The following is a 15,350-nucleotide window of genomic DNA, read 5'->3' as shown; positions in this document are numbered from 1 at the left end:
ATTATAACAATACTATATATATATGTATATATATATACATATATATATATATATACACTCCTCTGCCTCAAAATGGCCTAAGTGTGAAGTTGCTTCCCTTAAAAAAGAAAGGATGCAACCTAAACTCATCTGTTTTCCCTTTCAGACAACCGACTGCATTAGCAGCGTTGCTTCTGCAGACGAAATCGGTGATACCATTTGGAGGATGACCTGATGTACAAGGCTCTGTCCCACAGCCACAGACAGTGTGCAAATACATCATCAAGGCACCCTCCAGCTATGTAATGCAGTCTACGGTGCCGGAGCAAGGTAAGTGCTCGTGGCAAAAATCTTAGTTCAAGCCTTCATATCTGATATCTGGCTGACCCTGTGATAGCTGTCGGGAGCCCACTTTAAACCTTGTCTCTCACACCCGCAGGGTCTGACGTCTGGGTAAGCTGGGCTGATAGCCTGTGTAGCTGAGTGTAGGCTACAGAACTCAGGAAACCCAAGCCTGAGACCTAGGCCAGGCGGGCAGTGCTCTTCTGGCTCCCAGCACCAGGCCACCATGTTTCAACCTTTGGGACTCCTCCACTCCAACACCTACATGCGTGTGTGCTGATGATGCCCTTCACCTACTGTGGTCCCCTGGTAGAACATCCAATTTGAGCCTTGTCACCCTGTCCTGGAGATTCTTCTTCACCCTTGGCCTTGCTACTAAGCTTGAAACACCTTCAAGGCAGAGTGACAGAGTTATAAATGCTGCATTTTCAACACAGGGCATCACCTTTGGCACAGATGCTTTCCTCTGTAAATGAGAGACTGATGAGTTTTGGTGCCGAGTGCCGTGTTGTAGAAGGAGTGCTCATTTAAGATGCTCTGTCTCTAATATCAACTAAAACCCAACTTCTTAGCTATTTATATAGTCATATGTGGATATCTGTTGTCTTCCAGTCATAAGCTAAGGGCATAATCCTTGCTCCTTCCATCTTCATGGTTAGGAAATACCTAGGGAAGGGAGGGGTTAAAACAGCGGAAGTGCTTTGCCTCGACTGTGCAGAAATCACACCTGCATGGGTGCTTCAAACGTCAAGACCCTCCCTTATTGGTGACAGCTCTCAACCTTTAGAATCAAAACCTTACTGGAACCTTCTGTGTTTGGGCCCCAGCTTCCCCCTCACTCCATGCCTTCCGGCCTGGGCCCTTCCAACCACTCCTTCCAGTAAATCAGTGGCAGCCAGCTCCTTCCCCCCTCAGGACCTCACACACCTTCTGCTCCCGGACAAAACGCCGTTTCCTAGAATAATTCAGCCCACACCATCCTCAACTTCAAATGCCTCCTTTCTCCGAGAAAGCGTCCGAGTAGCACAAATTAGATTCCTTCCTTTGTCAACATCTTTTATCTCTTTGCTAACTCCCCACTACAAGTCACCAGCGGCTGCTGAGTTGTGAAGTTATTTAATCTGAATCTCCCCCTTACAGTGAAGCCATCCAAACATGAGGCCCCGGGTTCGGTGTTTTACCACAGTACCTGCAGCTCCCAGCAGGGTCTGAGACACCCTGGGCTCTCAGTGCCCGCCTATGCGTGGGGAGTGAGCAGAAGGGTGAACAGTGACAGGCACCGGCCCTTCTGGTGCTGAGCCGTGGGTGCTGTGTCCACTGTGCAAGCCAAGAGAGCTGGGCCCATCATTGGTGATCAGTTGTGGAAGTCTGCATTCTAAGACTCAAGGCAATGGCCCTCTGACTCTCTCTCCTCTTCCTCTTTCCCTTTCTTCCTCCCGATTCAAGGTAGCTCTGGGTATGCTCTGTAGTGAAGGAGCAGGCTTCGTTTCTTACCTGCACGTAGTCTCTGTACAGAGATGCATACAGCTCCTGTCCTTTTCTTCTGTAATTCTCTATGCAGGACACAAAATCCTGGAGAAGAGAGAAAGGTAGCCACAGCTTAGTGAAGGGCAGGGGACTGAGATGCATGCCTCTGCTCTGACCAGTTGCTACAGGAAATGATGGTCACGGGTCTGCTGGCAAAACCAGTCACCATCTTGTGGACAGTGATTTCGCCAGTGCTGAAAGGAGCACACACGAGTGTGAGTGAACGTATTATGTGTTTTCCTTTCTTTTCTGACTGTGATGGGCTCGGCCTTCCGCTTTAGGATAATTGCCGAAATGTAGTTTTGAGTAATCTGCTTTACGACTGACAGAAAAGAGGTGGCCAAGAGAGATAAGTCTTGATCCACGGTTCTGGAAAGAAGGGAAACTCGTCAAGGTGTGCCGAATATCAATGCCTTTGCTTCTTGCTCTGAGGCTTGCATATTTCTAAATAGAACAGGAGGCTGGGCCACTAAGCAGAAAGCAGCCTCTAAATAGCTGAACTTAGTGGGGCTTATGGCTGCATGCCCCCTACCCCCGCACACCCTCCTGGAGACTTAATCTCCAGGTCTACCAAGGTATTCAGACCATGGAGAGTCGAGGTCCTGGAAACAGGGCAGTAAGGAGAATTACACATGGCTTTCAGCACCTATGACCTCTTTCAGAAGCCGATAATGGAGCAGCAGGGTGAGTTGGAGAAGCCAAGAAGGCCAGTAGAGGCTCCTGCAATCTCAGTTTGGAGCCTTATAGGACGAAGACTTAAAGGCAGGACTTCTGTTAAGTTTTACTTCTCAAGCCTGCTGGTTTAATAGCCCATGTATTAAAATGGAAGTAAGTTTTACTTCTCAAGCTCGCTGGTTTAATACCCCATGTGTTAAAATGGGAAGTCTACATAAAGCATTTCCGGATACCAAATAGCTGGTGACTGATTCAAGGATAGGTGGTTATACAGTCAGCAGGCCTGTGAGCCAAACGAGTGGTTTCTGTCACAGAATAGCACTGCTTTCATTTGAGAGAGTGACTGATGGAGAGAACTATGATTATTAACATTTAGCATTTGGCAGATATTCTCTTGAAAATGAGCCAACTGAACAAGCCGTCTCCAATGGAACACGTGGCAGCATTTGTTGCCAAGTGGGATCACAACTGGGACTTTAAGCCCTGACGCTGGAAAACGTGCCTCTGCGCCCATGAGCATGGCAGTTTCCCGCCAGCCACAGGCCTTCCCGATGAGATGCTGGTGACCTGAGCTTGCTTTTTCTCTACTGTGTGTCTTAAGAGTCTTCTTGCTACGATAAAACACCATGACCAAAATCAACCTGGAGAGGAAAGGGCTTACTTCACCTGAGAACTCTCAGGTCATACCCCATCACTGAGGGAAATCAGGGCAGGAATTCAAGACCGAAGACTGGAGGCAGGGACTGGAGCAGAGATCCCAGGAGAGCTCTGTTTACTGTCTTGCTTCCTCATGGCTTCAACACTGCTTTTGTAGAGCTCCCAGAAACCGCTGCTCTAGGATGACACCCTCCACAGTGAGCTAGGCCCTCCCATGTTGATCATTAACCAAGTAAATGCACAGATTTGCTAACAGACAAATATTATGGAGGTGGCTTTTTTTTTTAGTCTAAATCCGGGCTTTGTTTATTCCAGAGCCAGCAGAGTTGAACAGTGTACTTTCCATGTTTCTGACTGTAACACATTTTTCTCAATGTTCCATTGTAAATATTCTCTTACAAAAACCCCTTTTTGTACCAAGGTTTCAACCTGAACCAACCTTCCTTTCTCCCTCCCTCCCTCCCTCCCTCCCTCCCTCCCTCCCTCCCTCCCTCCCCCCTCTGTCTTTCTTTCTTTCCTTTTTGATTTTTTCCTTTTTGAAAATTGATTTTTTCCCTCACTTAATATACCCTGATTATGGTTTGCCCTCCCTCCACTCCTAGTTCCTCCCCACCTCCTCTCCCACCCAGATCCACTCCTTTCTGTCTCTCATTAGCAAACAATGAGGATTCTAAGGGTAATCACAAAATAAGATAAAACAAAAACTAACACACTGGAATTAGACAAAATGAACAGAAGGAAAAGAGCCGAAGAGAAGGCTCAAGAAACAAAGACCCTCTCGTCCTCACAGTGTGGAGTCCCATAGAAACACAAAACTGGATGTCATAACTGGATGTCCTAACTGGATGTCATAACATACATGCAAAGGGCCCAGTGGGGACCCGTGTAGGTCCTGTGCTTTGTGCTTCAATCTGAGAGTTCACGTGAGAACCGTCAAACCCCAGTCCCAAATAAAAACATTGCTGTTTAATGTATCTTGGTCTCTATCAAAGAATAACGCCTGTGTTTCCTAAAAAGGTTACTAAATTGTTGCTTCCTTCCCAGCTACACAGTTGGTGGGAGGTTGGATATTCTTCACAAATTTCAACAAGAATAACAAGTCACATTGCTACAGACTCCATATAGAAATGTGTTTGAGGATCTAGTCTTCCACCAAGTCCTACAGACATTAAAGATATTTCTTAAAATATAAAATGACAAGCTTTCTCACAGTCTTTTCATTTTGAAAATTATAATTATTCACTTAAGATGCCATTTGTGTTTACAGATAGTAGGTTTCCTATAGGTATTTTAAATGAATTAGTAAACACATTTTAAAATTCTGTTTAGTTTCCTTTATGATAAATGCCACTGTACTTATAACCTACATAAACAAAGCCTTTTGATTTGGCTTTTCAGTAATTTTTAAGAAAGTAAGGTATTCCTGAGACCAAAAATCTTGAGAATTCCCTTTACCACAGAGAAAATCAATTGCTGTTACATACAGTGATATCATTAAAGCTTACAGACATAATTGGAAGTGATAAAAGCCTACAAAAGAATATATACAATGCTACTTTTGTTGATATAAAGTTTAAAACATGGGAAAATAATATCTGGTATTCAGTGTCAGGAGAGAAATGATCTGAGGCTGTGGGGCTGCTGCCTAGAACGGGCTGTGGACGATGCTAGTTTGTGCTTTCCATCTGGGCTGCAACCACATTCTCTTTGTTAAAATACTTATTTTGCAAACTCATCACTTGTACATTTTCCTGTGTGTTATGTTCCAATAAAATAGAAAAGTGTTTATTGGCAAAGTATGAAACAGTATAACTTAAAAAACCCAGTTACTGTTCTGGAGTAATGAGTGTAGGGTGATTTCTTTATTTTCCTTTAATTTTGTTTGCAAAAGTTTCTTCAAAATTTCTGTTACATGGTTCGTGCACATTTCTAAGTGAAGCAATGGTTAACAAGCAATCCAAGTGGCGTAAGTGTTGAGCAACTGACAGCCGCTGCTTCTCAGGCAAGAACCCAGACTTCTTCCAAACGTGATGCTTTGGAAGTGAATTAGGAATGGCGTACTCTTGGGGACCCTTGAGATAAATCAGATGCCTTCTGATAGCAACTGTGCCACTTGTCAAAAAGAGTGGGGACCTTGTCTGACCCTGTCTGACTGGTCCCAGGAAGACCACTTCAGCCAGAAGACAGGACAAGCTTTGCAGTTGGTCTCCTTTTGCAGGATGTAGGGTGGGGTGGACTGCAGGGAATTAAGGCGCCTTGGTTCTTGGACTTTGGCAGTCACACTACAGGAACAAATCTTTCTGTAACTGAATGTACCCCGTATAACACAAAGTTACTTGCATCTCCCTGGTCTACCGGTAAGGTGTTATGAAGCTGAAACGGGGCTGTGGGATGGAAACACTTTGTAAACTGTCACCCAAAGAAAATGTTTGGGTGTGAAATGCTGGAATTGTGAATACATTCAGTTGAGAAAAAAATGCTAATCTATTCAAAGAAACACTCATAGAAAATTTGAGCATTTGCCCAGGGCTATTTCTGTTCCTGCAAAGACACCCCATTTGCAGTTAAATCCCCTCTCCATGGTTATTCCCACAGAGGCACCCCACTCCCAGTTAAACTCACTCTCTATCGTTAATTGCCACAAGCTTTCACTGAGATTCCCCTGTTTTCCAGGTCCTGTCGTACACAGGCAAGTTTCATGTGTGGTTTGTAGTGAGATAAAGCCTTGTGAGCTGGCAAGACCAGTGTCCAGTCACACGTGATGGCTGACCCCCAGACACGCGCAAGAGGGAGACAGCCTGAACCAATGTCCAGCCAAAGCTCTCTGGATATTGCTCCTCCCCAGTCTTGCCAGGGTCTGATCTAATTCAGGTTTTTTTTTTTTATTATTTTAAGCAGTTTTGATTTAATGCTTTTTGTGGTCACCCTGGCAGCAATTTTAAGGTGGATTTGGTGAAGGTAAGACTGAATGGAGGGAATTCCCTGAAGCTACTGGCATGGCACCACAGGGAAGAGTCCATAAGACACAGAAGCATCAACTTCAAGGCCCATCAGTAACAGGTGTTGGCGAGAACTGGTGACTGTGTGAGAGGGTGAGGATGCCTCTAAAGGCTTGTTTGCTTACCCACGTGACTTAAATCAGACAAGCCACTGGTGTGAGCAATGGCAAAGAGAAACCCTTCTGCTTGGACACAGAGGGAAGGGGTGCAGATGGGTGCATACACGGATGAGATGCTGGTGGCGCCTGGAGAGTGAGGGGGTTCGCATCTGATCGTCTCCATCTCCAGGGCAAAGAAGGGAAGCCACGATGGCTCTGTTTTCTCCCCGAGAGCTGAGTTGGAGTCTTGAGTAGACTGGTAAATGGGAGGGGACTGACCCAGAGCACATCAGTGATTTATCTAAGAGCAGGAAGGTTCCAAATGCTGTACTATCCTCTCCGCATCATACCCAGTGAACGGACAGGCACATAGCACTTTGCAGTCGGTAAAAGGGTCTGCATGTGCATAGCAATGCAATATTCAGCTTCCTCATAAGCTTGTGTTGTTATTACTCCCATTAGCTGGATCAGACACCGAGGCAAAGTGAAGATGAGTGACTGTGGGCAGAATGGGAACGCGAGATGAGTCTGGACTCTGCTACCACAAACATCTCCCTCACGCGCATCTCCACGTGGGGCGTCTCCCCAGTGCTGAACAAACCTAAGTGCCTGTGACCTCAGAGGCCTCCTATGTCCTGGATAGTTGTGATCCACAGGATGCAGGAACAAGAGTAAGGAGATTTGGGTCGATTCAAGGGCAGAGACCCATCTGCTCAGACAACAATGGATGGTGCACATGGATCAGGGACAAATACACAGCGGGGCCTTGTGTCATGTGTTGGAACCAAGTAGCCTTTGCTTAGCAACCACCAGTCCGTTAAAGAGCTAGAGAGACTCTGAAGCAGAACTAAGGTCCTCCAAAAGAAGACAGACAGAGCAGGTGCTCACTGCTTTCTCCGTGTCTCCTCGGGGAAGCAAGGACTCCAGGACACAGGCCTGACCGTGAGGTGGGAACCATTAAATAACACATAGAAATCATTTTGAAGTCCCTAACCACAGTTTGATGATGCCACTTTGCCGGGGGGTGCCCCTGGGGTTGGTCAGTTGCTGTTGACACTACTGCCCAAATGGGAAACACACTCTCTCCGCTGGTAAGAATCATGCTAGCTTGTGCAGGGGGTCATTAGTCCTGTAATCACAGTTGTGTGCCCTCACAAAGGGGAAGGCCAATAGTGGCAGCCGAAGCTGAGGCTCTACTCAGAAGCTTGGTGCAGAGCTACTATTATGAGTCCTGGCTTCTGCGGCTGAGCACCGCGCTGTCCTTCAGTGTTCTGACCACTCTTTTCATTGCTGCTAATTTCTCCCAAGGATGCCGTCAGATATCTGCACAAACACTCAGCTGGCGTTTTTGTTTAGGCAACCTATTTATAGAAGCAGAAAATGAAGCAATCTACATATCTCCACACAGAGGACGCTTTGTCCCTGTCACAGAACACTACGCCGCCATTGCAGACTGTTTGCATAAAGGACCATTGCAAGTCTCTGCAGCAAAGGCTAGATTGCAGATTCCTTTTGCCACCCTTAAGCGGATGCCCTACACAGCAGTTCACTGTAGTCTTAGCGTCAGAAAAGATTTAGTGACATGGGACTAGGCTAAATGGGGATAGAAAACAATAGGCAATTACAATAATAATTACAACAATAACAATTATATCTACATGAAAAAGAAAATGAAAGCATACAGAGAGAGAGAGAGAGAGAAAGAGAGAGAGAGGGAGGGAGGGAGGGAGGGAGGGAGGAAGGGAGGGAGGGAGGGAGGAAGGAAGGGAGGGAGGGAGGGGGAGAGAGATGGGGAGAGAGACGGAGAGTGCCAGGAATTAGTGCTCTTTGACCATGAGTTCTAGATCTCCCCTCCTGTATTTCTGTGGTATCATCAGACGAGGGGGGGGGGAGTGTACTTAAGCTCTTCTTTAACCCCATCATAAAACAGAACATTTGAGGTGGCAGCTGCTCTGGGAGCCACTGTTACCAAGTGAGGCTAAGGCACTATGAATCCTTGACCGGCTTGCAATGTACGTGTAGTGTACGTGAGAAATGAACTTGCTGTTTTGGACAGGCTGGATCTGAGAGTGTCTGCTGCCGTGACCTCCTGGGCTTTTCCAGAGGAATACACACCGCAGAAATGATAGGATTGGTTAGAATGCAACCGTGACCAAACATTTGCGCGTATTGGAAGTTTGTCTCGGCGCTTAGCTTCATATGCATTGGTTGAGAAACACCGAGTGCCACCCCAGCAAAGCCAGCCCCACCCAAACTATACAATAACGACAAAAAACGAAAACACAGTGGAGGGCAGGAAAAGAGAGTAAGAGGGTTACAATGCAGGGGAGGGCAGAGCCGGGTAAATACCACGAGAAGTTTATTAGCACAACTTGAGAAAGAAGGTATGTCGTGCAACGGGCTTAATGGATCAGAGACTTGATTCTGAAATAAATATGGATGAGTCCCTACCGAGCTAAATAAAAGATGGAGCAGATAAATGGATGGAGGAGAAAAGATAACCCTGCCTTGCAGGAGAATCTCCAATGACGAGTTTGATGCCCATCCTGCCTCTCCATCCTGCCTCTCCATCCTGCCTCTCCATCCTGCCTCTCCATCCTGCCCCGCAGGAGCTGGGGCTCTCTTGCTCCTGCATTTTAAGGACAGTGTGGACTTAGTGGGCTGAATCCCAGGCAACAAGTGAAGGGAGCAGTGATCAAACGGATGGCGTTGGGGAAGGCTGGCAGACACAGTCTCAACAGTGGGATGAAGGTGACATCTGCGTGATGATTTCACACGACTATCCTTAACATGATCTCACCAGACCTGTCTCCCTCCTTCCAAAATGCCATGAGCCCAGAAAAAAAAACAAACAGATCAAATTTGACAGATGCTCTATAGAAATGCCTGGCAGGTACCCCTCAAGCTATCACAGTCATAACAACAACGAAGACTATATAAGAACTGTCACCGAGCAGAGGCTAACAAGGCATGCCAGCTCCGTGCCAGCCGCTCCTCAGTGACCCTGGATTAATGGTGAAATGGAGAAGACAGAGTGAATCAGGAGCTTAGTCAGAAGCAGTATCCCAACATCAGGCTTCTGGCTTTGTCAGTGGACACAGGCAGCCCGTGCCTCCTTGCAACCTCACAAGTAGAAGGGTGTTTTGGCCGCAGGTCTTAGTACTCTGAAATGTGAATTTTGTCTGTCTTGTTGACAGCTTCCTCTGCTTCTCACTGGCCGGTGCTGAGGGGCGTGTTCACAAGTTGGAGCACAAGCACTGTGTTCCCCAGTAGGCTGTCTGATCAGTGCTTGCCAGAGACCACTGAATGTAATAAGGAAATCACATAACCAAGATGGCTGCTCAGCGACTGATGGGAAGTGTGTGCGTGTGCAGCATCGGGGACATCAGACAAAGGTGTGATTTACATACACCCTGGTCAGGACAGAGTGGGATGTGAAGGTCTCCATCACACATACATCACCAAGCACTTAGAAGTTATTCATCTCTAGAATATTCCACCCAGCATTTTCAGACCATAGGTAACTGGAACTACAAATAGCAAAACCGTGGATAAGGGGGATGGGCTGTACCGCCACAGTTCCTGTATTTTACGTTTTGCAAATAGACCTGGCATGGCTACCTCAAAGTGTGACTTCTTAGAGGAAACATGGATAAGGGTGAATAAAACAATAAGAAAGAAAGAAAGAAAGAAAGAAAGAAAAAAAGAAAAAAAGAAAGAAAGAAAAGAAAGAGGGAGAGGGAAAAAAAGGCTTAAATGTGACACTTCCCCCATTTGCTGACAAATCCCGTGTAATGTTTGTCTCTGTGCCCTTAGACCCCAGCTGCCCATTGTGAAGAAGATGTGAGGGTGTTGAGTGGCAGAGTAGCCTGGGCTCTGTGTTAGCCAGAGTTGTAGTTGAGGGTCTTTGGAGGGACTTCTATTTGGACAACTTAGGCCAGGAGATTTTCTTTCTCTGTGTGCCCAGATAATTGCACTTTTCTCTGCTGTGGAGGCTCAGCCCCTGGATCCTTAATAAATGTCAAGCAATACCAGAGTAATAATCATATTTCCAGCAATAATGACAAACAACCGGGCCCAGAGTGGGTGAAGAGGGACCAGCTCACCACAGCGCAATTCATCTCTTGTTAAACTCACTCACATATTAATTTCTAAGACGAACAGTGGGTTCTAATTTGTCTTATTTTTGAACTGTGATGTTTTTATTAAATTCAATCGTCATGAGTACATGGAGAATGACTACTTGAAAAAAAACCCAACACTCTAGTGTAACCAAGAATGAAGACTTTAAAATTGCAGGAAGCAAGGCTTCTACAGAAAGCCCACCCTCTCGTCTCCCTCAGGGTGTCAGAGCCTCTGTGTGGCTCAAGACAGTTGAGAAATGTCACTATCCTGGCCTTTCTCTAACAGCCCGTTCCCATTGTGTCTCTGAGGTCACACTCACAAGACTCCTCCTCAGGAACGGACGGACATTCAGGAATTACAGGAAAGGATCCAGGTAAAAGACGAATATCAAGTCCAGCACGAGAATTTGCAACTCAAGTACACATGTATTAAGACACTATTAGGGACGGAGCTGTGTCCTAATCCCCGGTTCCTCAGAGTGCCACCTAAGAGGAATAGACACCAAGTGGACAGGACAGAAAGCTCCCCAGAAAACCAGATCAACCTTCCTCTATAGCCCTATACCAGTGAAGGAATAAACACCTGCAGTTGAGATTGTCCTGCACAGACACTGTGTTATGATGGTCTGAGCTGGGAGCATCCCTCGTGCAAATACCAGAAGTGATTCAGATTTCATACTTGGCAGATTTTGGAATATTTGCACATTCTTGAAGAGATATACTGTGGATAACTCATTCATAAATCACTTATTTATGCTTCGTGTAGCCTCATGGGAAATTTGATGTGTTTTCAAAGCACCCGTGTTGACCTGCAGCCCCTCAAAGGGAGTCATGTGTGAAGTCTCCCACTTACGGAGCAATGTTGGTGCTCAAAAGGTTTAGGCCTGGGGACTTGGAATGTTTTGGTTGAGGAGGCTCAGCCTATAGCAGGTGCTTTCACTCCAAGTAACACCTGGCATTGATTGAAACACCTGGACAACTCTGTTGGCATTTCACAGAGAGGAAGCGAACAGGGCTGGGATTCATGGAGAACGTGCCTTCTTTAGGCTTACTGAGGACCTCTAGCTAAGCCTGCTTATTGTTTCCACCCCAGAGTGGAACTTTGCTCTGAATTCTCAGGACAGCCCTGGCTGATACCTGGGGCCCCGGCTGGAGCTTTGTAAGGGACACACACACACACACACACACACACACACACACACACACACACACACCTACCCATAGGACATTCACCAAAACCATTCCCTATTGTTGATCCACACCAGGTCACCAAGTCACCTGGTCAGCCACCAGCTTCCTTCTCCCTTTGCCTGGGTCCTCACCGGAGCAGCCATTGTGGGAAAAAGAATGTGCAAGCAAGAGCCTCCCCTGATCTGGACCCTGTGCTGACTCCAGAGGCCTAGAGGTGAGCAGGGCACAGTATTTTCCCAACATGGACTTGACACTCTTCTGCAAAGAGTGGATGAGACTGAGACGAAGCAGCCCAGGACCATGGTCGGTCTAGACAAGGTTTGTGAATTGTCAGATGCAGCAGTGCTCTTTGAGCATGGGAAAGAGGATTGGCCAATAGAAGAAGAAGGCCCCAAGTAGGACCTTCGAATACCCAAGGGAGGGTCTAGCAGGAGCAAAGACCTGCAGGACTTAAGTGTTAAAAATGCCAGACGTACAGGAGTTCTCACCCAATGGTTTGAGACTGTTCCAGACATCATGGTACCTTATGATGCTTGTTGGTCAGTGACAAGACAGTCCTTTGTACATGACCTTTGAAAGGTCACAGGAGGGGAGTGAAGGCAAGCGGCAGCAGGGCCAAGGCGCTAGGCAGGTTCCATCTGCTGTGTTCTTCCTGTTTCCCCAGTCTCAAGCCTACACTCTGCATCTGGGCAGAAGCAGAGTCAGTGTGTGAGACATCAATGTGTGAACTTTCCAACCTCCCAGTACATAATGGTTCCCAGGAAGCTGGGCCCAGACTAGACTGGAGCCCAGCTTGACTGGAGTCTTTACAGACTTTATGTTTATGATCCTAACTCCTCAGAAATGACTTCTTCTATTATGTTTGCTTATCTCATTTCTTTATTGAATGTATCTTCATCCAAATGTGTCATCAGTCATTTGGAAAGTGAGTCAAAATATAAATAAACACATAAAACAGACATGACACTTGAGCCATTCCTAACTGCCCGCTGGCCCCCAGGCAGATGGTCATAAATGACTGTCACTTTGCATCTGGAGGGGCCACTCTCTCCCCACCAATCCTCCTTCAGACCCTCTCTCCCCTTCAAAACTCAGGCTGAGTTCTCCCTCATCACACGTAGGCCCAGGTTGTCATATAGAAACCTTACTGTGCCACAACGACTTTAACTACCTAAAAGGAGGCCCTCTACTGTCAGGGACAATACTTGTTTTCTTTTTTAGCATCCCCCAGCCTTAACGAAGAGCCTGAGATGCAGTAGGAAATCGATGAGTGTGTGAAATGCTGGAGTAATCACTCATGGAGAAGAGCAGCAGCAGCTACAGACGGGTGGAGATAGATACACAGAAGCAGAGGGATTCACAGACACATATGTCCTTCTCTGACCCTGGAGGACTTGGGATGATGCTTGGCCCCCTAGCACCCTGCTTCAGGCCTACACCTCCATCAGATGTCTGCGTTCAGCCAAAGGGGCCTGTCTGTGTCCTCAACACACGAGGTCACTCTCACCCTGGAGCCTGGCGCCTGGCTCTTTGCTCTTATCCCACTGTCGCTTTGCTGAGAAGATTTCTAGAACCTTCTGACAGAGCATGAGTTTCTCCTCTGGCTATTTTATTCTACTCCTAGCTTCTGGACGGCTGGTTCCCTTTGGCTTCCTGTCTGTCTTTCTGTTTTGCTCCATTGTCTGCAGATACAAAGTCTATGAATCACAACTGGTCCAGCCCAAGCTTGTCCATGTACATTCTCCCTTTTCCTTGAAGCTCTCAGCCACTGCCTTGGTGCCCTGTTAGGTTAGGACCGGGTAGGAAGCTTGAACCCAGGGGCCCCTGGGTCTCATGCTCAGCCCACTCAGGACCAGACTTGATGGCTTTCTTATACTTTCCTCACACGGTCCTCTATGTTCAACTCCTGTCTTCTTTGTCAGGCCAACGAGCCAAGTTTTCACCCACCCCCATCAACAACGGCAAAGCGAAGACATTTCCCGAACTTCCCGTTCGGGGACTTTGAAAGACTTTTTTAATTAACCAAAATGGTTTCTCATAATAGATGGGTCCCAGGACAAGAACGCGGCTGTAACTCACGCGCCAGGCGCCCCAGCGGCCGGGCTGCTAGCGGGGCGCCTGGCGGGTTGCGAATGGCAGCAATGCCTCAGGAGGGCCCCAGCCTGATCCTCCACTCCATGACCATCTGCCGTCCTATCATTTATATAGTTGGGGACACTTCCGTCTTTGGGAACAATAAAGAATTTTTTTTGCTTTGATGAATACATTTAAGTTTTTTTTTTTAATTGAATTTAGAGAAATCAAATGTATGTCACCCCACTCCAAAATTCATGTCTAAAAATTGAAAGCATTTCCTGGGATAAGATCACTTAGCCCCAAATATAACTCCAGTTTTCAGGTTATAAGGTTACAGAGAAGTCAGAGAGATCCCTAGGAATGGCTGTCCTTTCAAGGACAGAGTCAGTTTCCAAAGGGATTTGAGCCAGAACTATAAAACTAGATGGCTCCAAGTGTTTTATTTACAAAATCTTTAATGCATTGAGCTTTTGTTTTGTCTGACAATCATCTGCTGTGACAAGGACTGCTTCTATTAGGGCCTGTAGCATGCTTCTCTATAAACGTAGTGATGCCGTTTACACACTGCTAAAATGCACCTGGTAGTGTTTCTGTACATTCAAAAATAACCTGATCTGTGTTATAGACTTGAGCCTTAAGATCCTTGTACTCTTACTCCTTTATGAGAGCCATCAGGGGCAACTGATTCAGCTGTGTGATAAAATAATTCACCACAGAAAGGAAGGAAAGAATCAGTAACTAATCCTGAGTGTTGTTCAGATTAGCCGCCTATGCTTGGGTAGAAGTCTTGGAAGATCTGAGCATCTTTCCCCGGGGACTTATCCAAGGATGATTTAGAAATAATACATCCTTCAGCATGCAGTGGTGACCCCGGCAGAGAGCGCACCGCCAGTTCACAGGATCCACACTGCATCCGTGCCAGCTCCCTTGAATGGCTTTGCTCTCTCGCCTCATCACCCCAAACAAGCAACCTGTTTCGTGCCAGGCTGAATGATCAAAAGAAGAGTCAAAGAAGCATCCTCCTGCAGAGTTCATGGAGTACCGTGGCAGTTATCCTGAGTAAGGGTACAGACAAGGGTGAGTACGGCCAGCTGTGAGAAGGATGGCGAACAGCTGTGGTTAGGCAAGCTCTGTCAATGCAGATTATTTAGTGGGTGAATTTTGCAGGCTTAAGTTAGGAATGAGACAGGCTACATGAAGAAAAGTTTTAAGGATAAATCAATAGGAAAACCATGGCATAGAAAGCTGTATTGGGTAGGTAAGGTAGACACTTACTGCATATCAGGTTGCCACTGTTTGGTTTTGGCTGCAGATTCCTTTGTCAGTTTTGGATCTTGCTGGCGAGTCAGTGTCTGCATAATGAACGAGCTAGAGCGAGTCCAGCTTTAATGGACACACAAGAGTAAGCCATCCTTCATCCCGTGGGAGGCAAGCACAGCAGAGCCCTCAGCTTTCTGCAGAGCTCAGGGAGAAGTCAGGACATGCTGTAGATAGACTACCATCTCTTCTCTGTGGAGACCTTGTCTGGATACAGGTCAGAGATGCTTCACTCACCCTGACCAGCCATCTCGGGGCCACCGTTATTCAATATGCATTCAGTGAAGCCATCAACACTGGAAAACCAGCCGCTCTGGGTTTCAACCATCAGGTACATCTGCCTGTACCCACAGTGATGGTTAGTC

At 46.7% G+C, this 15,350-nt stretch overlaps 1 protein-coding gene across 1 annotated transcript in view; it reads right to left on the bottom strand.

Annotated features, from left to right (window-relative positions):
• Wdfy4 (WDFY family member 4) overlaps positions 1-15,350 on the bottom strand; it is a 229,913-nt gene that overhangs the window by 87,862 nt on the left and 126,701 nt on the right. Inside the window, 1 exon segment of the mRNA XM_040747730.1 lies at positions 1,816-1,893. Coding sequence (XP_040603664.1) covers positions 1,816-1,893 — 78 coding nt within the window.

This window comes from Mesocricetus auratus, unplaced genomic scaffold, assembly GCF_017639785.1.
Source record: "Mesocricetus auratus isolate SY011 unplaced genomic scaffold, BCM_Maur_2.0 Super-Scaffold_100006, whole genome shotgun sequence".
Lineage (NCBI taxonomy): Eukaryota > Metazoa > Chordata > Mammalia > Rodentia > Cricetidae > Mesocricetus > Mesocricetus auratus.
This window is presented reverse-complemented; position numbering and strand designations above follow the sequence as displayed.